General features: G+C 35.6%; 1 protein-coding gene across 1 annotated transcript; it reads left to right on the top strand.

The window, feature by feature from the left end:
- Positions 1-20,715: 20,715 nt before the first annotated feature.
- On the top strand, positions 20,716-22,557 carry LOC110859472. The gene is made up of 2 exons (XM_022108429.1): positions 20,716-21,592; positions 21,884-22,557. The coding sequence occupies exons 1-2, from the start codon at positions 20,716-20,718 to the stop codon at positions 22,555-22,557; spliced, it is 1,551 nt and encodes a 516-aa protein (XP_021964121.1).
- The last annotated feature ends 266 nt before the right edge of the window (positions 22,558-22,823 follow it).

The following is a 22,823-nucleotide window of genomic DNA, read 5'->3' as shown; positions in this document are numbered from 1 at the left end:
ATTTGCAGATTCTTCGTCATTCCCTCCGACTTTTATACTAATTACACAATAAATTTGACAACGTGCGGGAATTAATGACACAAGGTAACTACGTAATATGCATCAAATTAAGTATGAGAGTTTTATGTTTTGTGAGAGGGACCCCAATATTTTGAACACAAATTTGACCAAATTTATATAATAATGGAATTTTATTATGTAGCGCTGCATGTGGATGATTCTGCATACATCTGAGAAGTTTCCTGTACTACTGTTTACAGCACATAACCTTTCACTCCAGAAAACTCCTTAGCAACATTAAAAATATTTGCATATGTTGATATGCATATTTGCATATATATAATGCATATGTTATAATTATTCTGGAAAATAAATATGTAGATTTATAAAATATCTACATACATTAATAATATAAATAATTCCTATCAAAAACTTATCGGTAGTCGGAAAATGTTTGATGTTGGAAGATTCTAACCCAAATTAGGAGACTACCGTCGAATCTGATTCAAGCTTCCACACAAATATCAGGTCACCAATTTCTAAATTATCAAAATTAGCGTTAGTTACATATATTTCTGATTCACATAATATCTAATTTTAAATATTTATATAACAATGTGTATATAGCACAGGTTTCTACTATCTATATTATAATTTCGAAAAGTCCGTCCCGTGAAATTTTCCGTGACATCCCAGCATTATGATTGGTTGCCGGCTTGCTGGCTCCACCAATCACAGCACGGCTACAATTTGAGTTACAACATGTGGTACAACATTTGGTACAACATTTGGTACAATATGTGGTACAACAATTGGTACAACAATTGGTACAACAATAGGTACAACAATTGGTACAACAATAGGTACAACAATAGGTACAACAATTGGTACAACAATTGGTACAACAATTGGTACAACAATATGTACAACAATAGGTACAACAATTGGTACAACAATTGGTACAACAATTGGTACAACAATTGGTACAACAATTGGTACAACAATTGGTACAACAATTGGTACAACAATTGGTACAACAATTGGTACAACGATTGGTACAACAATTGTTACAACAATTGGTACAACAATTGGTACAACAATTGATACAACAATTGGTACAACAATTGGTACAACAATTGATACAACAATTCGTACAAGGTAGGGTACAAGTTTGGGTACATCTTCAGTTATAATTTCGAAAAACTTAAAACGTTAGACACAATCCTTAGAAACGTTAAAAAAACTCCTTTACAACGTTAAAAATATTCCTTAGCAACGTTAAAAACTTCCTTAGCAACGATAAAAAAATTCCTTAGCAACGATAAAAAATTCCTTAGCAACGTTAAAAAAATTCCTTAGAAACGTTAAAAAAAAGTCCTTAGCAACGTTAAAAAACTCCTTACCAACGTTAAAAAAATTCCGCATAATGCCGGCAACCAATCAGAATGCAGGATTGTCGTAGAATATTGAACGAGACTTTTTGTAGGTTTAATATATTTAGATGTAGTATGTTTCTTCTGGAATTATAATTTCGATACAGATTAATACATCACATTATATAATGCTTGCATCTAATGATTTACGTTTGTTGGCTTAAAACTTTAATGGTGGACCGTCTTTAAGACGGGCTTATAGGCTAGTACATACTATAATATCTTAATATAAGTTATGATTCACATATGTAACGTCTTCATTTTAAATATTTACAAAATGCTGTGTATATTTAGAAAGTGTGCTTGGACAGGTCTCAGTCTGCTACTCTAAAATAATCTCCGATTATAAATATTGTTGGATGACTCCCTTTCACACAGCTCTCCCTTTTCTGGTTAACCCCAGCATCTCCAGTAAATTGTACAGATATATTTGGCAAAGACGTGGATCGCAGTCTTTTGGAGGTTATCTTTACCTCAATCTCTTGCCCACATTCCATCGCAACTACTATATTCGAGCAAGCAAATGTCGTGAATCCACTTGTATCTGAAACTGCATTATTTGTCTTGTCTCGCTCCCGCTGTTGCTTTCTCATCCATTTAATTACTCTCAATTCCCCCTTTTTCTGGGGCCGCTCATTCGTCCAGAAGATAACAATTGGTAAAATCAAGATGCAGATGAAGGCGACAAAGATTAAAGCGTACGTACGAGTAGCATTTGATTTAAATTCGCTGAGCGGCTTGCGAACGATTCTGTAGTAGGACATCGCTATACCGAACGGAAGCCAGAACAGGATAAATGTTGCGGATGTGGCGTACACAAATCGCATGCTTTGCACGCGTTTGTACAGTTTCCAAGTTTGATGGTCCTCAAAAAATTTATTTTATTTTGAAACACCAGTCTTATTAAAGTCTTCATAAATATTTGACAGTTATGTATGGCTAATCTATTAAAGCCGTGGCAATTTCCCGCTAAAAGGTTATGTGGTGCGTGCTACAATAAATGATTAGAAATATTGGAAATTTAAATTTGAACCATCCTTGCCATTCTCCACCTATGTATCCTCATGGTCTATAAGTGGTTTATAAGTGGTCTATAAATGGCCTATAAATGGTCTATAAATTTGGAGTAAAATTGGCACGAATTTGTTTTCAATAATGATTAAAATATTATTATTTGTTGAAATTATGAAACGTCAAGGGAGTCAAAATTTAAGAAAAAAATCAGAAACTAATATTTTAGGCAAGTGCACATTCTTAATTTTGAAAATCGGTAAAGAACAGAAAGAATGGGTTAATGAAAAATTTCCAATTCGTTGTATTTATGAGAATTGGGCCTATAGCTTGAGCAAAATTTAACAGGAATCTGCTACGGCTTTAATAGATGCACCATACGTAGGATCCTTAGCCACCTACGTACCTTAAATCGTCGCAGGTCCTTGGTTTGAGAACGAAGCTTAAACATTTCTACGAATAGAAGGTGACAATTAAATTATTTGGGAAAACGTATTTACATTACACTCTTAAAAATAATTTTACTTTTTTAATAATTAAGAGCATTCTTAACTCCACATACCTATATTAAGTAAACTGATACTAAATCATGAGTTAACTTTACTATTTGTCAAGTATCTAAGGGTTATGCTCTTACTTTTCAAGAGAGTAAAATTATATTTAACAGTGTGATATAATAAATACGTATTTTACCAAATATCATGTACATCGAAATAAAGACGTGGAACAGTAGACATTTGGATACTTCGTGAACAACTGTTGCAATTCCGCTGCCAAATAACATATCCTACGAAAGCAGTATAAATTTACCACATTTTTCAATTAATTTATTAATTTTAGTAACACAAACATCTAGTAATTTTAGTAATATATAATACCAATAAATTTTGAAAATGCCACTTTCAAGATTTATTAGTTTGTGTTTTACCCTTTGGCAAATCTTCCTCTCGGCATTGTACACGTTGTTGAAGGCAGATGGGAGCGAGCAAATGAAGGGAACAACCCAAACTAATCCGAGTAATTTTGCCAGAGAAAGTTTTCTCCGGGTTACCTTCTAAAGCCGAAGTCTCTCGTGACTTATGCTCAGAATGGAAGAGGAGATCAAGTGAACTGAAAATACTGAAAGAAAGTAAATAATCTTTATAAATAATGGCTTTTTAATAACATACACGTCTTACAAACTTAATCCTCCTGGGGCCCATTAAATTTTACTAACTTTTAATTGTCTCAAACGAATCACAAAAAATATCGTTTTACATTAACTAGCAAATAAGAGAAAGCAAGGGACTAACTTCTCCCAAAAAATACCGCCGGACAGAGGAAGTCTCCCTGAATGCTACTATCCTTATCCGTCAGAAGAAACGTTCCCTGCACACACGTGAATACGCAGACCAACGACAAATTTGCAATCAAAGTATTCAACCGCCTGTAAAAAAAATTCAAGAAAAAAGTTTCATTTTTTACTACACTTATGTACTTTAGCATCCGATCATTTCATTTAATTTTCAAAATTGTCCTTATAAATTTTCACAAAGAGGCTGGCTCAAAAACGGATGCTACACTGAGAAATTTGTACCATTAAAAACTTGTTCTTTCTATAAATCTTCTTTTTTAAATAAATCTTCTAATTCTAAATAAATTTTGAATAAATCCTTTTAAATTTGTTTCTGTTTATGTTTTAAATAAGTTTCTTAAATTTGTTCTTTCTATATATATTTGTAGCTAAAAAAATGATTTTCACCCATTTAATAAACATTTTTACATGAGTAATGACGGACAAGCTTAAAAATATAAAATTTTCATCTTCAAATTTTCATCTTCAAATTTTCATCTTCAAATTTTCATCTTCAAATTTTCATTTTCAAATTTTCATGCATTGAGTCTCATATTTCTTTATGCCGTAACTAAATAATGTAAAACATGAAAAATTTACAAAAATTGTTCAATGTAATGTTCATTTTGAACCACCCTGTACATATTTCTTTAAATACCTGACTCTATAGTCTGTCTCAAAATGAAGAGATAGTTTTGGAAAATTCTACTATTTCTTAATAGCTTGGTCCTGGGGCCCAAAGTTTTATTATAATATAGCTCAGGTATTGCTACAAGTTCATGCCAAGTTTCATTGAGATTTGACTTAAATCAAGAAATTTATATGCAATCTTACAAAATTAGTCAAAATCGACTGTCTCAAAAGTAAGAGATATGAAATTTAAACATTTTATAAGTTAATTTGAAGGGGCTAACTACCTTTAAAACTTATTCTAGTATTCGGTAAAACCTTTCCTAGCTAAAATTGACGCGAATATTCATCGCTTCATGGAGTCATTGAAGTGCTGAAGGGTCTCCAGCGGGATATTTGCCCATCCGCCATGCATCATTTGCTCCAATTCCTTTTTGGTTCGAAATTGACGCCCACCCGACGCGAGAAGTTGGCCCAAAAATTCTTCATGGGATTTAGGTCAGGACTGCTAGCCGGCTAAGCCAAGTTCCCGGCATTTTTCCTGGCAAAGAAGTCCATGATTAAACGGGAAGTGTGAATTTGGGCGTTGTGATTCTGAATATCCCACCTTATCCGCAAAATTCTGGGTCCCTAACTGACCAGATTTGACTGGCGTTATCCCTGATAACCTTGTGAATCTGTTCTGGGTGTACTCGTGCTATTCCGGTCTTTCCACGATATCCAAAACCTCCCACAATATTACCAAATTTTCCCTTAAAAATTACAAATTCAATTAAAATTTGTGGTTCATATTTTTGGACAAATATTTTTATGCAGAATATTTTTTTAGTCCCATGCATAACCTACATTCTTGTCTAAAAAATACCCCATACCAAAATATGTGTTAACAAATGTGCACCATATTTAAATTAAGTTTGTAATTTTTAAGGGGTAATTTTGTAATAAGATGGGAGGATTTGGATATCATGGAAAGACCGAAATAGCACCGATTACACACAGAATAGGTTCACGAGGTTATCAGAGAGTACGCCAGTCAAATCTAGTCAGTTAGCGACCCAGAATTTTGCGGATAAGGTGGGATATTCGGAATCACAACGCCCAAATTCATACTTCCCGTTTAATCATGGACTTCTTTGCCAGGAAAAATGCCGGGAACTTGGCTTAGCCGGCTAGCAGTCCTGACCTAAATCCCATGAAGAATTTTTGGGCCAACTTCTCGCGTCGGGTGGGCGTCAATTTCGAACCAAAAAGGAATTGGAGCAAATGATGCATGGCGGATGGGCAAATATCCCGCTGGAGACCCTTCAGCACTTCAATGACTCCATGAAGCGATGAATATTCGCGTCAATTTTAGCTAGGAAAGGTTTTACCGAATACTAGAATAAGTTTTAAAGGTAGTTAGCCCCTTCAAATTAACTTATAAACTAATTAAATTTCATAAAAATGCCCTATCTCTTACTTTTGAGACAGTCGAATTTGACTAATTTTTTAAGATTGCAGATAAAGTTCTTGATTTAAGGAGTAGAAGGTCACTACTTATCGGGCCCCGATTTCGATCTCCTTTGGATATGTTGTAGTACTACATGAGTGTAGAAAAAGTGAAGGAGGGTTAGACTCCATGAGCCCATTTACGCCCGCCACACCCCCTCAAAGGCGCCCAAACCCCTAGAGTTGCCGCACTAAAATCATCCCCAAAAATAGAGTTTTGCTCAGATTTTCAAGAAATTTACATTTTTGTGGTCCCAGATAGTTGTTCTATCATATCCAATAGCAAACTCAACTTTTTTGATATTGTCAATATTTTCGAAGATTTTCTGACCAAGGGTATGTATTGAAAAAATTCGAAAATTCAAAACAAACGAGTTTGCTATTGGATATAATAGAGCAACTATCTGGGATCACAAAAATGTAAATTTCTTGAAAATCTGAGCAAAACTCGATTTTTGGGGATGATTTTAGTGCGGCAACTCTGGGGGTTTGGGCGCCTTTGAGGGGGTGTGGCGGGCGTAAATGGGCTCATGGAGTCTAACCCTCCTTCACTTTTTCTACACTCATGTAGTACTACAACATATCCAAAGGAGATCGAAATCGGGGCCCGACAAGTAGTGACCTTCTACTCCTAAGTCAAATGTCAATGAAACTCGGCATGAACTTGTAGCAATACCTGAGCTATAATATAATAAAACTTTGGGCTCCAGGGCCAAGCTATTAAGAAATAGTAGAATTTTATAAAACTATCTCTTCATTTTGAGACAGAGCGTATGCCTGGAACGGGAATAAAGTGACGTGTAGAAAATGATGAAAATGTTTATGGCAACGCAAACCAAACAGAATATGATAACGGTGTATTCCAAAAAAGTCAAATTAATGTTCCCCTCAACCCTGGTTGAGTTTGAATTTAATTGCTCAAGTGTTGTATTACTTTTCACCATCATTTAAAAAATAACTGAAAGCAAGAGAAAATTGACAGGTTTGATAGAGTTTCCGATGCTCATTTCAAAACGAAAGTGATGCGATTTGAGCCGTAGCAATTCCTATATATTTGCTTGATCCTCCTCTAAAAAAATGCATATGTACGTCATCCTTTTCTTCACATACACCCTTAAAAACCATGTCTTCATTTTGAAAAGTACATAAATGCACTCTCAACTCTAGAGTAACGTTAACTTGATAAATGTGTAAAGAGCAAAGTTTGCAGCAATAAACAAAATCTACATGTAGATTTAGAATTTTAGGGGGGTTCACTTTTTAAAAGAGTAGCATTATTTTTAGGAGTGCATGAAGGCGAAATCTAATTGCGTTATAATGTGTTAGTTGAAAGAGCACTTTAGCGCAGAGTACAAAGCTTTGTCAGGATTTTTTTAAGATTTAATGGGACATCGAGCTGTGTGCGAAACTTGATACTCGACGACCGGTACAAAGTTGACACGTATGAAATGAATACTTGAAATATGTGAAATGCGAAGGGTGAGCGAACATTGATCTCGAATCGAAAGGTGCTCAAATTCACTTTGGCGTACATTCATAACTACGTAACGGAGTTTCCCTTTTGATGACCACTTTCCCGTTGATTACGTTCCCAGGTGAAAAACTTAGAGGATTTTACGCAGACATTTGGCTGGATTTTATGTAGAAATTTGACTGGATTTTATGCCGAAAAATTTATCCCGAGACAAATTGTGCCCAAAATATGCCGAATTATGCATAATTGTGCTAAACCTTTCTGCAGAATACAATACCTGTGAGAAGTTTTATACAGAATCGTTCATACTTTTTTTGCATAAACATTGTTCCCGCCACTTGTGTAGAATTATGTCAAATTCGACATACGATTTGCACTCTGGTTATATGATAGGTATATTTCACATGGACATTTTAACATGGTACAGATACGCAGCCTCAGATCTCCAGCCACACTTCCAATATTACGCACTTTATGAACGTTCCTTTCCAACTAAAAAGGAACGAAACCTGCTTTCCCAAAAAGTATGTAAATGAAAAGAGGACAGGAATAACTTAATTTGTTGTTAATAACGGAACTTTCTCCACTTATCACTATTAGCCCGCTAATGGTACGGGAATTTGTTTATACTTGCGTAAATAGCTCTCTCAACACTAAAATGTTTAAATAGAAAACAATGAAAGTTATGCAGTATCAAGTTTCACGTAATTTAATTATAGATTTATGTATGTATGCATATTTAATGGAAAATCTAATTAATTTGTAAATTAATTAGAGCTTTCAGTGTTTTCTGTGTGGGTTTCTCAAATAATTAACAATTAATTACCAATAAATTTTAATTATCCTAGCAATGTAAATACATAATTAAGCAATATATTTTTTGAAACAGCAAGATTACGTGTTCACATATATGAATTGTACATATTATTCAAAACAAAGCCTCAGAAGTTGCATGAGAGTGAAAGAGATGGAAACCACCCTCAATGAATCCGCAATGTTTATATATGTATTATGCACTCTTACATATGTGCATTTTGAATAGAGGGGAAGAGATGGAAACACAAAATCAATGCATAAATAGGCAATATGATACTTACCTACGTGCATTTTGAAGAAACGAAGACAAACAAGTTACCTGTTCGACTCACTTTTTCGGTGAAACACTAGACTCTCTCTCTCTCTCTCTTCACACACAAACTTGTGCATAACATTTCCTAGGAAGCAATATTGTCCTTTGTATTGCTCAAATGCATGGATAAAATGATATGAAAACTTGAGAGAGAAACATACATATACGTATGTATGTACATATCTAAGGAAATATACATATCTCCTGCATAAGTATGCATAAGAGTTTTGACATTTTGTTTTATATACAAGTACAAATACAAGAAAAATATATAAAAGCCGGAAACAACAGCAAACTACATTACATAATTAGTATTGTAATTTAATATTTAAGTAGAAGTAAAAACGCAAAGAAATCAAACCTTTCTACATTTTATGTATATATGGGTCAGAGTGTAAATACTTGAAAATATGACGAATGTTATTCATACATATGTCATGTCATGTATTTAGCATAAATTTCAATCTTGTTGCAAAGAAAAACTTCCAATTTTCAAAATTATGAAAGCTTACTGATTTCATTGCAAGGCTTACGTAGCAATAGAAGTAAAAATGTAAAAATGTCAGGCTATTAAAAGAACAAAGGCGTGGATATCACACACAGGAAACGAAAATTCATAAAATTATAATTACTCTCCATTCAAGCAGATTTGAATTTCTACAGAAGTTTAAAATTCTGATAAACTACGTCACTGACGGTCTCATAATCCCCCGTCCGTCGGGATAAATAAAATCTTTCTGAACATGACCAATGTACATATGTTTATGAAGGAATTTGAGGCGGTCATTGCCTACATACCTGTTCACTTTCATTCATTTTTCTGATTATGATACTGAATGAAAATTAAATTCCGGTCCTTTGAATGAAAATGATGGATTCCGTCATTTCAGATGAGTGATTGTGAATGAAGGATTTTCACTCTTTTTTCACCCTATGCTTACTAAATACATGGGACGAAGTTAGAAATGAAGAGTTCGATGAAGTGAAATGAAATGAGTTTGAAAGAAAATGACTGAATGTGAGTGACGATCTTCAGTCAGAAATCGGGATGACTGAACTTTTGAATGAAAACTAAATTTTTGAATAGGTACGAGTGGCTCAGAATTATCAATTTCTTTGAAAGTTTAACTCTGCGCGAATGGAGGGTACATATTTATATATTTAGTTAAATACGCCGCGGCGGCGTATTGCATAATTTTCTTCAATTCCTGCCTTTGTTTTGCGACGCAGAAAGAACAATTACTTTACATCCTGCCATTATTACTTTTTTGAAATATATATAAGTACTGGACACCTTATTATCTCATTAGACGACATTATTCACTAAATGCTCACTGCTCAATAAATATATTTTCGTCATGGAAACTGACCATATTTTATTCCGCATTATCTTTACCTGCCTATTTCTCAACCCACTACTGTCCAATGGAGCCGAAGTCATGATGCGGATGCGATTTGAAATTCAGTAAGTCACGAAATGAATATACTGCAATTACACATTTAAAAATTTGATATTTACTCTTTAATCTACCGCCAGCGATGCCCCTGAAACGGATTTTTTTGGATCACCAGGCACAATAAGAATACATTTTTGTTTTAATCTCACAATAATTACCTAGAGATTATTATATATTTGCAAATTTATTCAATTCCCTAGATATGCACTTGGTGATTACGGTCTTCGGCGCCGGTGCACCACTGTATAAGGGCTGCCCGCATAGAACGAAACCAATCGACGACTCATATAGCCCCTCATTTCCGGAGATATTTTCCTACAAGTGGAATCCTGATCAGGTTACTGGGCATAATATTCTCACATGTGTTGGTAGGACATATGTATCGAGGGCAACCATGTGATGATGGCGGTATGGTGGCACCGAAGCGTATTTTCCTCAGGTTTAAGCACTTACAACTGAGGAAAGTTGTGTTTTTGCTTGTGGGGATTTTTAAGGTTCCCATGGATGACGTGTTGGCCGTAATCTCACTCTACCCCTATCCAATGTCTTCAAGAGCAATTTCTCAAATTGAATCAACTCCGCGAGTTATGAGATAAATGCAACTTTTGATACTTTAATCTAGAGCTAATTTTTGGTACTACTATCAAGTCCACTTGAAAAAATAGCCAATTGGTTTGCAATTGTTTCATACATACTAAATTCCCTTACATACAAATTAATATGGTTCCATGGGAACCTTAAGAAAAACTCAGCTCAGTTCCAAGGGATTGAGCTGGGGAAAATACGCTAAGATGGCCACAATACCGTCATCTTCACATGATTGCCTTCGCAATGTCCTACCAACACATGTTAAGTACAATATAATGGTTGTCATCATTAAATCAAATTAGAATTATTATTTGTCTGATTACCTTAATTCAGGTATAAAAAGAAACGTAAAATTTTAAGCTAAAATTTTTTATCATGACGATGTGATACGTGCAAAATACATATCTTACTTTTTTCGAATTAATAAATACTAGCCCTTATGTATTCACAGCACATGAATTTTGAGATTTGGGAGAACGAACACTTCAAGGACGCATGGGTAAGTTTTGTCTATGGGCGAGGAAAAACTAAAAATAGGGATATTTCAAATTATTTAAGGGTTTTTTACTCAGGTAAATGAGAAATCACTTATTAAGGGGTGAAAACCCCTTTATAGAAATGTCTGGTCTGTCTGTCCGTCCGTCCGTCCGTCTGTCCGTATCCACGATAACTTTAGAACGGATTCGAATTTCGACATCCGGTTTTCGCCAACGTGTTTCTAATTTTTGGGGACGGGATGAGTTCGAAGATGGGCGTTGTAGGTCCTAAGGTCACGGCGCCACGGTGACGACGCCAAAGTCTAAAATTGCCGAATTTTTCGTATCGACCGTTTTAGACGTATTTTTGGACGGGGATTTCAGAAATCGACATCATTTTGACGTGCGACGACGCCATGACCGTGTGGAAGGTGTCGAATGTCGAAAAAATGACTTGTCATGTGGGGTGTATATTGAAAGGTATTGTCGTGTACGTTTGAAGTACGCGGGTGGGGGTGTCAAAACGCAAAATAAGACGTGGGGTACTTGAGACAATGACGGGAAAATGCAGAAAGACGTTGTGGGCGTGCCACAAAGACAATTCCGTGTGTTTTCACCCCTTTGCTACATTTCGTTTGCAACGGTTTATTTACTCCAAAGCATTTATGTTAACATGCGAAACCCTTAATTCGCACTCCACAAATAAAGAGATTTATGTTTAGTAGAATTTTGGATATTTTAAAACTCCAAATTTTTTCCAGTAAGTAAGCGTTCCTTAGCTAACCTAACTAACATGTAAATATTTACTTATTATTTAAATTTGTAGCATAGGAAATGATTATAAGTGCAACACAACACTCTTAGAAATCCATACTTTATATGACGTAAAATATAACTCGATATAACTTCCAAAGTGCCACTACCCCACTTATAGCGAATCGCTCTCTCTCGGCCACAAAGTAAGCCATTTTACCCTGTAACAATATTCACAGGGTAACTGAGCGCCCAATAGGGTAACGACCGTAACCCTAAATCGCGTTGATTATGACTTTACTTTCTTGCTTTGATGACCCCAGGAAAAGTTACTTAAGCGTAGTCGCAGTATTTAGTACTTTAATAATGTATTTTATTTCACATTCAACATTGCATTACAAATTACCCTTATTATGAACCACTAGTGAGAATATTTGTAAACGCTGGACCCTGTTAACTTAAGATAATTTTTTAAATGTTATACTTAAGTTGTAAAATTAGTTTTGCACTTAAAACAAAGATATACCAGCTAAGTTCTCACAAATTGTACAATGCATTCCAAAGGCGACCTAAAATGACCTAGAAAACCTGACAATTTTCTCCTGAAAATATTAAATGAGTCTCGTCCCTAATATCGTCATCTGTTTAAAGACAATTATAATAAAAATTAAACGCAATGTAAATTAAATTTGTGTATAAATTATTCAAATTATGCGAATTTCTTACCCTTCAGCGTCCCCGTCCAAATTGTTGCAATAACCTCCTCGTTTCCTCCATTATTTGCTAATGAGTTAACTAACTAATTAATTAATTATCAATTTAACTAACCAGCACTTACTGGCTGAGCTGCGAGTTGTAATGAGAGCGAGGGAAAAGTCTGTTTTGACCAAGAATATCCTAAATGGGGTTTGCTTACTCTAAATGGTATAATAGCTTACTTTGTGGTTTAGAAAATAGTGGTTTTACTTCACATTTGGTGACTTTTGTCATTACTTTGAATGAAGTTGACCATTTTACTTCGAATCAAGTGAGGTTTACTTTAAAGCGCATAACATTCCATTTTACTTCATGAAAAGATATTGCATTTTCTAAGAGTGAAGAGGAACAAAATTATGAAAACTTGGCTTATTTCTCATATTTGCTTATCTCTCAGTAGGCAATTCGAGCCAAAATCGCTCATCGAAATCGCAGCGGATTCACTGCGATTATAGAGTGATTTGACCGCCGAGTCGATGCGATATCGAGGCGAAATCGAATAGGGGATCGTCCATAAAATACGTAACGCAAGGGAGGAGGGGGTCTAGAAAATCGTGATTTTTGCGATACGTAATGTATGGACGGCCCCTAATTGCGAGAATTCGTTGCGAAATCGCAAAAATTTCGTCATAAAACTCTCTACGATATTGCTGTTTCCTACAAGATTTTTATTATATAAAAGTCCGAAACCTATTTATTGGTATAAAATTCCAATACTATGTAATTAAATTTATTATCATTTTTAGAAATTGGGGGAATCTAGTGTCTGGAACCGTCACATGAAGGGGAAATCACACCACACCATTCAAATCTATCATCCCGGCGGAAACATGGACCCAATGAAAAACAAGGCCGGGAAGCCGACACTGCTGCACGTGTTTATGTTCCTTGATAACGCCACGACACCGAACGCGGATGCGAAACTAAAATCCTTTAAAGGACACATGATTGAACTTGGTAGTTGGAACGATTGTTAGAAGGGAAATTTTTAAGTGGGGCTTACGTATCAAATCAGTAAATCAATTGAATAAATCAAATCATTGAATCGGATCATTGAGCGTACTCACGTCAACCTTCGCATATTTTGCATATTTCGCTAATTGAGCATAGCAACGTAACTTGAGGAGATTTTCCAAAAATTGCTGGAAAACCATGGGTTTTTTTTCCCAAATTTAGACAGCAATTGGGCATATTCTTATTTCGCAAAATTATTTTACAAACTAATCCTCATCATCTCTATCAAGACAAATTACAGAAATCTATGGAAACAATAAATAGGTGTTTTTCTGTAGATTAGAGACTTGAAAAGTCATATTTTACTAATCCCCTCACTACAGAAACATTTTGATCTTCGCAAGTTTGGTAAATGAGTTGCGATGCGAAATAAGATGTTGTCGTGAGTACGCCCAATGAATAAAATCAAGGAAATTTCTTTTCATTTTTGATTACAAGTTAATTTATTTTCGTTATAAAATCGGAATGAATTTTACACCAGATTTTCACATGAAGGGGTACATAATTTTGAAAAGTTTTATAAAAATTTCTTCAAAAAATTTTCACAAATACAAAAACGAAAATTGTGCATTGTTTCATAAATGAACGACTTCATCCACACGCAGGGTGTCCACATTTCGGGGATCGCTTTTCCATTTGATGCATCTCTTCTGCACCGATAGCATCAGCAGCAACGGGCTCACCTAAATTCACAAACGAAAATATATTGTTTAAACCATATTTTTTAAAAATATTGATCTGCACTCTTAGTAATGGGGCTGGGGTTGTGATTGTGTATAACCAAAGAGTAAACGTATGTGACTCTACCCCCGTGGTTATAAATTACTCATCGAGTGGTTACAATAGTCACCGACTAATTATAAAGATTCACCTGCTTGGTATTAAATTGTCAAAAACGTAATAACTTCTTAAATTTTATTAAATAAATTGAATTACATATTATTAAATACATAAATTTCTCATCGAGTGGTTATAATTATCACCGACTAATTATGAAGTTTCGCCGACTTGGTATTAAATTGTCACCAGAGCTACTCAATTTATAACCAGTCTGGGACAAATTGAAAACCACGGCGGATACTTTTACTTTTTGGTTATATTCTGTAATTGTAACCCCATTTCTAAGAGTGTGCACAGGTATGAAGGCAACGTTGCTGGTTAATCATTTTAAGAAATTTAGAAATAAATTTCAGATCATATACAGAAAAACAAAACTATAACTTCACAAATTTGTATTTTGATAGAGAAATATTGAGGGTATTCATTTCGAGTTCGCATCGTTGGCAACGTTCGCAAAAAAATAAAGTTCGCAAGTTCGTAAAACAATTTGGCTTGAAAATTGATTTGCGAACTTGCGCATCTCCAAGGCTAGTATTTAGTTCGCAAAATATTTTTCACAAATTTCGCAATGGGAAAAGTCCATAAATCTCCATTAGTTACCAAAGTTGTGCCATTCAAATTTTTGAATTTTCTTATTTGGTAAATTTCAGATGCAAAATTTCGGTAACTAATGGAAATTAACGTATTTTTCCCATTGCAAAATTCGAGACATTTTAATAAAATTTTACGAACTTTTTCATTTGCAAAGTGTCTTCACTTCGTTATGCTTCGCAAAATTCGCAATTTCGAAAAAGTTATGTTGCGATGCGAACATGCGAACTCGTAATGAATACCCTCATTGTTCATATTCATGTCAACCTTCGCATAACTGCATACATTTTTCTGGAAAGTTAGAATTTTTCCAAAAATTTACCCAGCAATTGGGCATATTTTAATTTCGCAAGATTATTTCGAAACTTCGTCCTTTCTAAATAATCCATAAGAAGCAAATAAAAGTCATGTAACAGAATTTTTTGTACACATTTGCGAAATACAATTTTGCGAGTTTTCCTCTACAAACTTCTCAGCTTTGCTTAATTATTTGCGATGCGAAGTATGTGAGACGTCGAGTAAACCCTTATTGAAATATTTTAAATAAATTATCACGTTAAAGAGTTAACTCGTTAACTGTTCCACACAAAACAATAATAAAAATTCACCTGGACCCAACATCTCCACGGGCAGAGCACTCATCTCACCCACCGCACCCAACACGACAAGGGCTGCCAACACCATTAAAATTGTTCTCGTCATCTCTTCGTCTCCCTATAAAAATTAACAAATTATTATTTATTTTGTTCCTGATTATTTACAACGTCGCACAGTGGGCCAGATTTAAAAAATTTTGGCCAACAATATATAGAAGCCGAATTTGAAGAAACTAGAACTAGATTTTGGTGTGCAACAATAACCTAAGGCATATATTATATGAGGAAATTTTTAATAGTCACATGCCACACCCCCAGTGGGTGTGGCCCTCTGCGACTTTTCAATTTCAACGAAACCATGTCATGTGACATATCATTTTTCTCAGCTCAACGAGGGGACCTCGACAGAATCATTATAATTTTGACACCACACCCCCAGTGGGTGTGGCTCTAAGCAAATTGTCGATTTTAACGAAACCATGTAGTGTGATATGTCATTCTTTTCAGCTTGATTAGAGGTATCGACGGAATACCTTAAATTTAGAAAACCACACCCCCAGTGGGGGTGGTTCCCAGAAAATTGTCGATTTTAATAAAACCATGCCATGTGTTATACCATTCTTCTCAGCTCAACAAGGATGTTTCGACGGAATACTAAAAATCAGCGACTTTTCGATTTTAACTAAACCAGGTCATGTCATGTAATAAATCATTTCTCTTAACTCAACGAGGGGATTTCGACAAAATAATTTGAATTGCATTACGTAAATTAAGAAAAACCCACTTTCAAACTTTGTAATTTTTTACAATTTCTTGCTGCATTTTTCAAAATTTTGAAATAGCATACAAAGCCTTAAACTTTTACAAATATATTTTTCTAATCTTGTTTTGTAATTTTTGAGAAACAATGGTTTTGTTCTTTCATTTTTGATATAGCGTTAAAATTATATAACATAAAAGTTTTTGACAATGAAAATGCCCTTTAAACCGCCACAACCGAAAACGCGAGCCTTCATGGAAACGCAAAAATACGGGTAGTGCTGTTTCGGTGTGGGAGAAATTTAAAATCGGAGAAAACAACGTTAGCTCGCTGAATTCCGCACCCACTGGGTGGCGTGGTTTCAAAATTCTAATTATTCTGTGGATATCCACTCGTATAGCTGAGAAAAATGATATACATAGTCGGAAACACTCAAGTGTCAATGATGCAATACGCTATAAATATTCTAATTTTCCATTTATCAATTTCTGGTTCCCTGCACTGGAAAGCCAATGAAATTCTAATCCAGAAACAATGCTTAATCATCAAAATTAATATCTTATGTGAAAAATCGCTAACTAAAAAAGAGCCAAACAGACCCTGCCAAAAGTACGCACTTGTTTTCATGAAAAAAATGCTCGGGAATATGAGTAATCATTTTTTCTAAAGCTTTATTATTTCGGGGGATTTAGACCATGCGATTATCTTTAATTTAAGCCCTTTGTCGTTGCTGAAAGGGGTGTGGTCTGTTTGTTGTGGTCATATCCATGCGGTGTGTGAAAGTCACAAAAATGAGAAAAAAACGCTTTTTGACAACTTTTGCATCGTATTTTGGAACAACTACCGCTTAAAAGGTCCTACCATTATTTTTGAGTAGTACATGTATCCCGGATTCTACACCATAAAAGACGCCAACTTCCGCGTCATGGTTGGCCTTGGTTAATGATTTCTGTAGAAAAGGGGAATTTTTCCCCTTTTTGTACTAACTTGCTCCATGCAAATCCAGGGATGACATTTGTGAAGATTTTATTTTTTGATAGACAACTCACATATATGGAGCGTATAGAAAACTTGATTGGGGGTTATAATATACGTTAAAACTAAGAAAGATCTCAAGTGGAAAACTCTCTTCGGAAGAAAACAAATTTCGCGTACCTCGCAAAAAAAATTTGGGGGTTTTTAATCTTTCTCAATTTTGAGAAGTAGTAAGCGTATGATGGTTACCGCATTTCGAAACCCTGACCACAAGGTTATTTATGCGCTGCATAATGATTTTTTATTTTGACCCTCTGGTCTCTGGGGTCACTTTTAACAAATATATCGTTCATTTGCCAGGTTCTGGCTTTGAAAGCTTTGGGGGCAATTTAAGATTTTTTAGGTGGGTGTGGTTTACGTTTTGTTGTAGCCCAAGGTTCTACTCACATTTTAAGTATGCACTTGGCTACGTCAGACTTGAGTTTGAGATATTTTAAAGATTTTTCAATTGAAGAATTTTTGCTCATTCTCGAAGTGAGCAAAAAATCGCCGACATCCTCATTTCAAACTTTTCTATTTGGGCCGTTTTTTCGAATAATTTGGAATCGAAATCGCATGGGCTTTCTAATGTACGTATCCGTTTTTAATTCTGACGGGTACTTTTGGTGAAATCAGCTGTTGACACTTGAGTGTTTCTGACTATGTATCACATGATATTGTTCTCGTTAAAATTGAGAATTTTCTTAGAGCCACACCCACTGGGGGTGTGGTGACAAAATTTTAATCATTCTATCGAGATCCCCTCGTTGAGCTGAGAAAAATGATATGTCACATGACATGGTTTCGTTGAAATTGAAAAGTCGCAGAGGGCCACACCCACTGGGGGTGTGGTTTCTAAACTTTGATGAATCTGTCGAGATTCCCTCGCCGAGCTGAGAAAAATGATATATAACATGAAATGGTTCCGTTAAAATCGAAAAGTCGCCGAGGGCCACACCCACTGAGGGCGTGGCATGTGAAGATTTGAACATTGCTAGTAGTGGCCAGGCTGTCCAGGTATTTTTTCGACATGCACTTCGATTTTATTGTTTGAAATTTTGCGGTATTCGTTAATTTGATTCTACAAGTTGCTTGACCTTGTGACCTTAATTTCGAGGGGGTGCGGTCGAATTAAAAAAAGCTGAAAATGTATGTTTCGCCCATTGACCTAGGGTTTCCAGAACAGTCGCCACTTTGAAAATCGGTCAACAATTGGAAAAGTAATCCGAATTTCAACTTTCAATGTTGTTAAGCATGACAAGATCGGCCATCAAGCCTTTCAGCAAGAAATGTCTTTAATTTTGATTCCCCTACCAGAGGGTGTGGTTTTCACACCCAAAATACGTTCCTGCTACCAACTCAGTTTGCTGAGAAAGTCCAATGAGTGAGTATACTTGAAGCATACTTGAGTAAAGGCAATTCAACTTAAATTTGATTTTTTTAACTTTAACGACTAAAAGTGGGTGTGGTTGGAATAAAGCTTGATGGTCGCAGACGGTCGCAGCAGGGTATACTTAGCACACCATGGGCTATTTAATGGCATGAGTTTTGAGTCCGCAATGCGTGAAGTTTTGTGAAGTTTTTCGAAAATGTGTTCGCCCTATCTTCGTAATGTATTATGAAAAGTTTACCCCACGGGTACACCCGAGTGGGTGTAACATTTGGTTTTATATTTTGCATGGAGGACATGTTGGTTCTATACTACACGTTGAAATATGTGAATAGCCAATTCAAGATACCGCCTTAATGGCCACATTTTTAGGCTCCTGGCCCATTGTGCGTCGTGCTTGAAAAAATTTGAAAACTTACTTTTCCCGTAGAAGAAATTAAACTGTGTTAAGTTTCAGCTACTTAGTTATCTAATACTTTTCTGGTATGAATTTTATCCGCTTTTTATAGCAGTTCCTGAAGGTAAGTTATTTAATCTCGTACGTCAAAGGAAATGTCTGATTATGCAAACTACTAAATATGAGAATCGTAATTGGTCTCAGCTTTTGGCATTGTTTTCTTTCGGTTGCAGAAAATATTTCCGGAGCAAGTGTCGTATATAGATTTTATTTCATATTACGCAATATAAAATTCCATGACAGAGGTCGACGCCGCCGATCGCACGGGGCCGCGCAGCCAAAATTTTATGCGCTGCCGCCAAAAAATTTAAATTCTAATTTAATCAACATTGGGACGCCGGGCCGGCAACTCCGACGCCGACGGCAAATCATCAAAATTTGGCACCACTGCCGCCGAAAATGTGGGAATCGACTCCTGTAACATGATACTTGAGTAGGTCGATGACAACAAATTTTCGTCGACGGTGGTGCCAAATTTTGATTCCAAATCTCTTTTCCAAAGCTCTTTGACAAATTTTTGAAGAGTCGCCTGCCCGTAGTGGGGTCGCAATGTTGAAGAAACGAGAATTTTAATTTTTAGGCGGGGCGGCGGCGGTGCATAAAATAGTCATATGGCAACGGGGCACCGTACGATCGGCGGCGTCGACCTCTGTCATGGAATTTTGTATTACATAATATGAAATAAAAAATATGTTCTACAATTTCTACGTAAATAGTTTATGCAACCTAGATAAAGAAAACAATGCAAAAAGCTCAGGCCAATGACGATAAAATTATTACGTTGCGTTGTGAGACCGGATATAATCGTGTAACTGGTGATTGAATTTAAATTGTTGTTAAATATTTACTGCCTTCTAAAATTATGCAATACCCGAAAGTAAAAAGTTATTCCAGTACAGTACAGTGAGCAAAAATACATGGTTGCGACACTTGGTGCATAATCGTTTGCATTTTGGGTTTGGAACGGCTACTATTTGAAGCTAAAATATCTAGAGAGAAGAAATTTTCATAGAAAATTTCTTGAAAGTTTATATATCAGAAAATGTCCCAACGCCATAAATCAGGACAACGGAAAACAACTGAATCCAATTTGGTCATCTTTAATGCTGCCACTCATCAAACACCCGTGACAACAATTATAAACAACAAATTAATGTAACTCTCATGTATGTGACATATCGTGTTTTAATTTCCAAATATTTTGTCCCTGATGATGACACGAGTTCCGTGCCGAAAGCTTGGGAAATAAATTCAATTTCTTCCTTCAACCATGTCATCCGAGAATTCTTCTTTAAATTATGAGTATCATGGCTGGAAGTCACTCAAAATAATAATCAACAGACAATTCGGAGTGTCTATAAAAAACTGCGTTAAATTTTTGGAAAAAGACGAAAACCGATTGATAAAACTCAAAAATGATATCATCTTCCTAAAACGATGCCGTTACCAAAACTTGACCCCACCAGGCATGTAAATCCGTAATCATTGGACCCACATCACCAAATCACCGCAGATGTTCATTAACATGGAAAGAACCATGATGAAACAACAGATTCATCATAATTTTGCCGAAATGAAGAAACTAGACGAGTCAATCAAAATCAAAAGACGCCGTCTCATGATCATACCCCAAGATTTACGAGAACAAATTTTAAAATATATTGAAGACGGGAAAACGACTCTCAATATTCAAGTCAAAACACGACAAATTAAGAAATTTGAAAATCTCGTCAGAAAAAATACGACACCACCAAATATGACAAGAAGACAGACATCTCTTCCCAACGAAATTCCTCATCATGAAATTAATATGGAAAATAGTGTGATGAATTTATCCCATCGAACGCTAACCAATGATGAGAAAAAAGCTCTTCAACTTGGCCTCAACTACGCCCTCCCATATTTCAAACACAAAGACCTAATAATTGAAGCGGGGATCAACATTGAATTATGTCTTCATGAATTTGACACCAATGATTCACACCAAAATCAAGTACGATCCGGTGTCGCAAGAATATTGCATTCAGAAATAAATAAACCAGACAATGTCTCGCAACAATTTGGATGGCTGAAACAAATATGCACAAATCTCAAACAAGACAAAACCATAAAAATTGTCCCAGCAGACAAAGGAAATATGACAGTAATAATGAACACAACGGAATACGAAAACAAGATTCAAGACCTTCTTAGCGCTCAAAACTATTCGATCCTACCCAACGACCCCACCATATTAATAGAGAAAGAAATTCACACATTAGCCAAAAACCTACTCAAACTTAAAAGACTAGATAAAGAGGAATATAACTTCATCATACCATCGAACTCAAAGATTCCTCGTTTTTATGGTCTACCCAAAGTCCACAAAGAAAATCTACCTTTCCGCCCCATGGTCGACTTCCGTAACTCCCCGACTTACAACTTAGCCCACTTCCTGAACAAGATCCTCAAATGCGTCACATCCAAATTCCCGAATACATTGAAAAATTCATACGAGTTTGCAGAGAAAATCAAGAACTTTGTTGTCCCCCCTGAACACGAATTTGTCTCATTTGACGTGATCTCACTATTTACACGCGTCCCTATTCAACAAACACTAAATTACATCAAACGACGACTAGATTCCTGCACAGAATGGAAAACTAAAACTAAATTAACTTCGAATGAATTAATGAAATTAATAAAAATCACAGTGAACTCAAATTACTTCACATGGAAAGGAACAATCTATAAACAAAACGAAGGTACCTCAATGGGCAGTCCGATATCACAAATTTTTGCTGAATTTTGCCTTCAAGAACTTGAAGAAAAATTGATAATCAATAATAAAGACATTCCATTTTATCAACGTTTTGTGGACGACTCTGGAGCCTGTACAAAAATAGGGACCCAGCAAGACATTCTCCAATCCCTTAACAGTTTTCATCCCAGTATCCAATTCACAATCGAATCTGAAGAAAACATGCAAATCCCTTTCTTGGATGTACTTTTATCAAGAGACGAAGATGGCACAATCCATAAAAAAGTTTACAGAAAACCGACACACACAGGAAGATATCTTAACTACCACTCATACCATCACCCATCACAAAAGATAGCCGTAATTGATGCTCTAACTTATCGAGCACTGAAAATTTGCGATGATGAGTTTTTAGAAGAAGAACTACAAACTATAACTGAATCATTAAAACAGAACGGTTATCCAAGAAACCTAATTCAAAAAAGAATCAACAGAATGAAAACCAAATTCCAAAACCAACTCAACACAGACCAAATTCCCGAAGAAAAACCTCCTAGGATCATCCTTCCTTACATGACCAATCACACATCGACTAACATCCTATCTACGCAAAAAACTGAATTGTGATTTTGGGTATTTAACGGGGAAGAAAATAAAACAGATCATTTGCTCACACAAGGAAAATCCATCACCAGATAAGGTAGGAATTTACAAAATAAGATGTTCATGTCCTGCTATATACATAGGTGAGACCAGTCGCCCCCTACAGCAAAGAATTAAAGAACACATGAATGACATCAGAAAGAAAAACGTAAAATCTGCCGTAGCACTCCACATCCTTGAAAATCCAAACCACATCATGACCCAAGACTCAGCAAGTCTAATCATTCCAG

This window comes from Folsomia candida, unplaced genomic scaffold, assembly GCF_002217175.1.
Source record: "Folsomia candida strain VU population unplaced genomic scaffold, ASM221717v1 Fcan01_Sc026, whole genome shotgun sequence".
In the NCBI taxonomy this organism is placed as follows: domain Eukaryota; kingdom Metazoa; phylum Arthropoda; class Collembola; order Entomobryomorpha; family Isotomidae; genus Folsomia; species Folsomia candida.
This window is presented reverse-complemented; position numbering and strand designations above follow the sequence as displayed.

Coding starts and splice junctions, on each gene's coding strand:
- LOC110859472 (XM_022108429.1), top strand. CDS start 20,716: ATGGAAAGAACCATGATGAAACAACAGATTCATCATAATTTTGCCGAA. Junction 21,593..21,883: donor CCGCCCCATGGTCGACTTCC/GTAACTCCCCGA, acceptor TAAAAATCACAG/TGAACTCAAATTACTTCACA.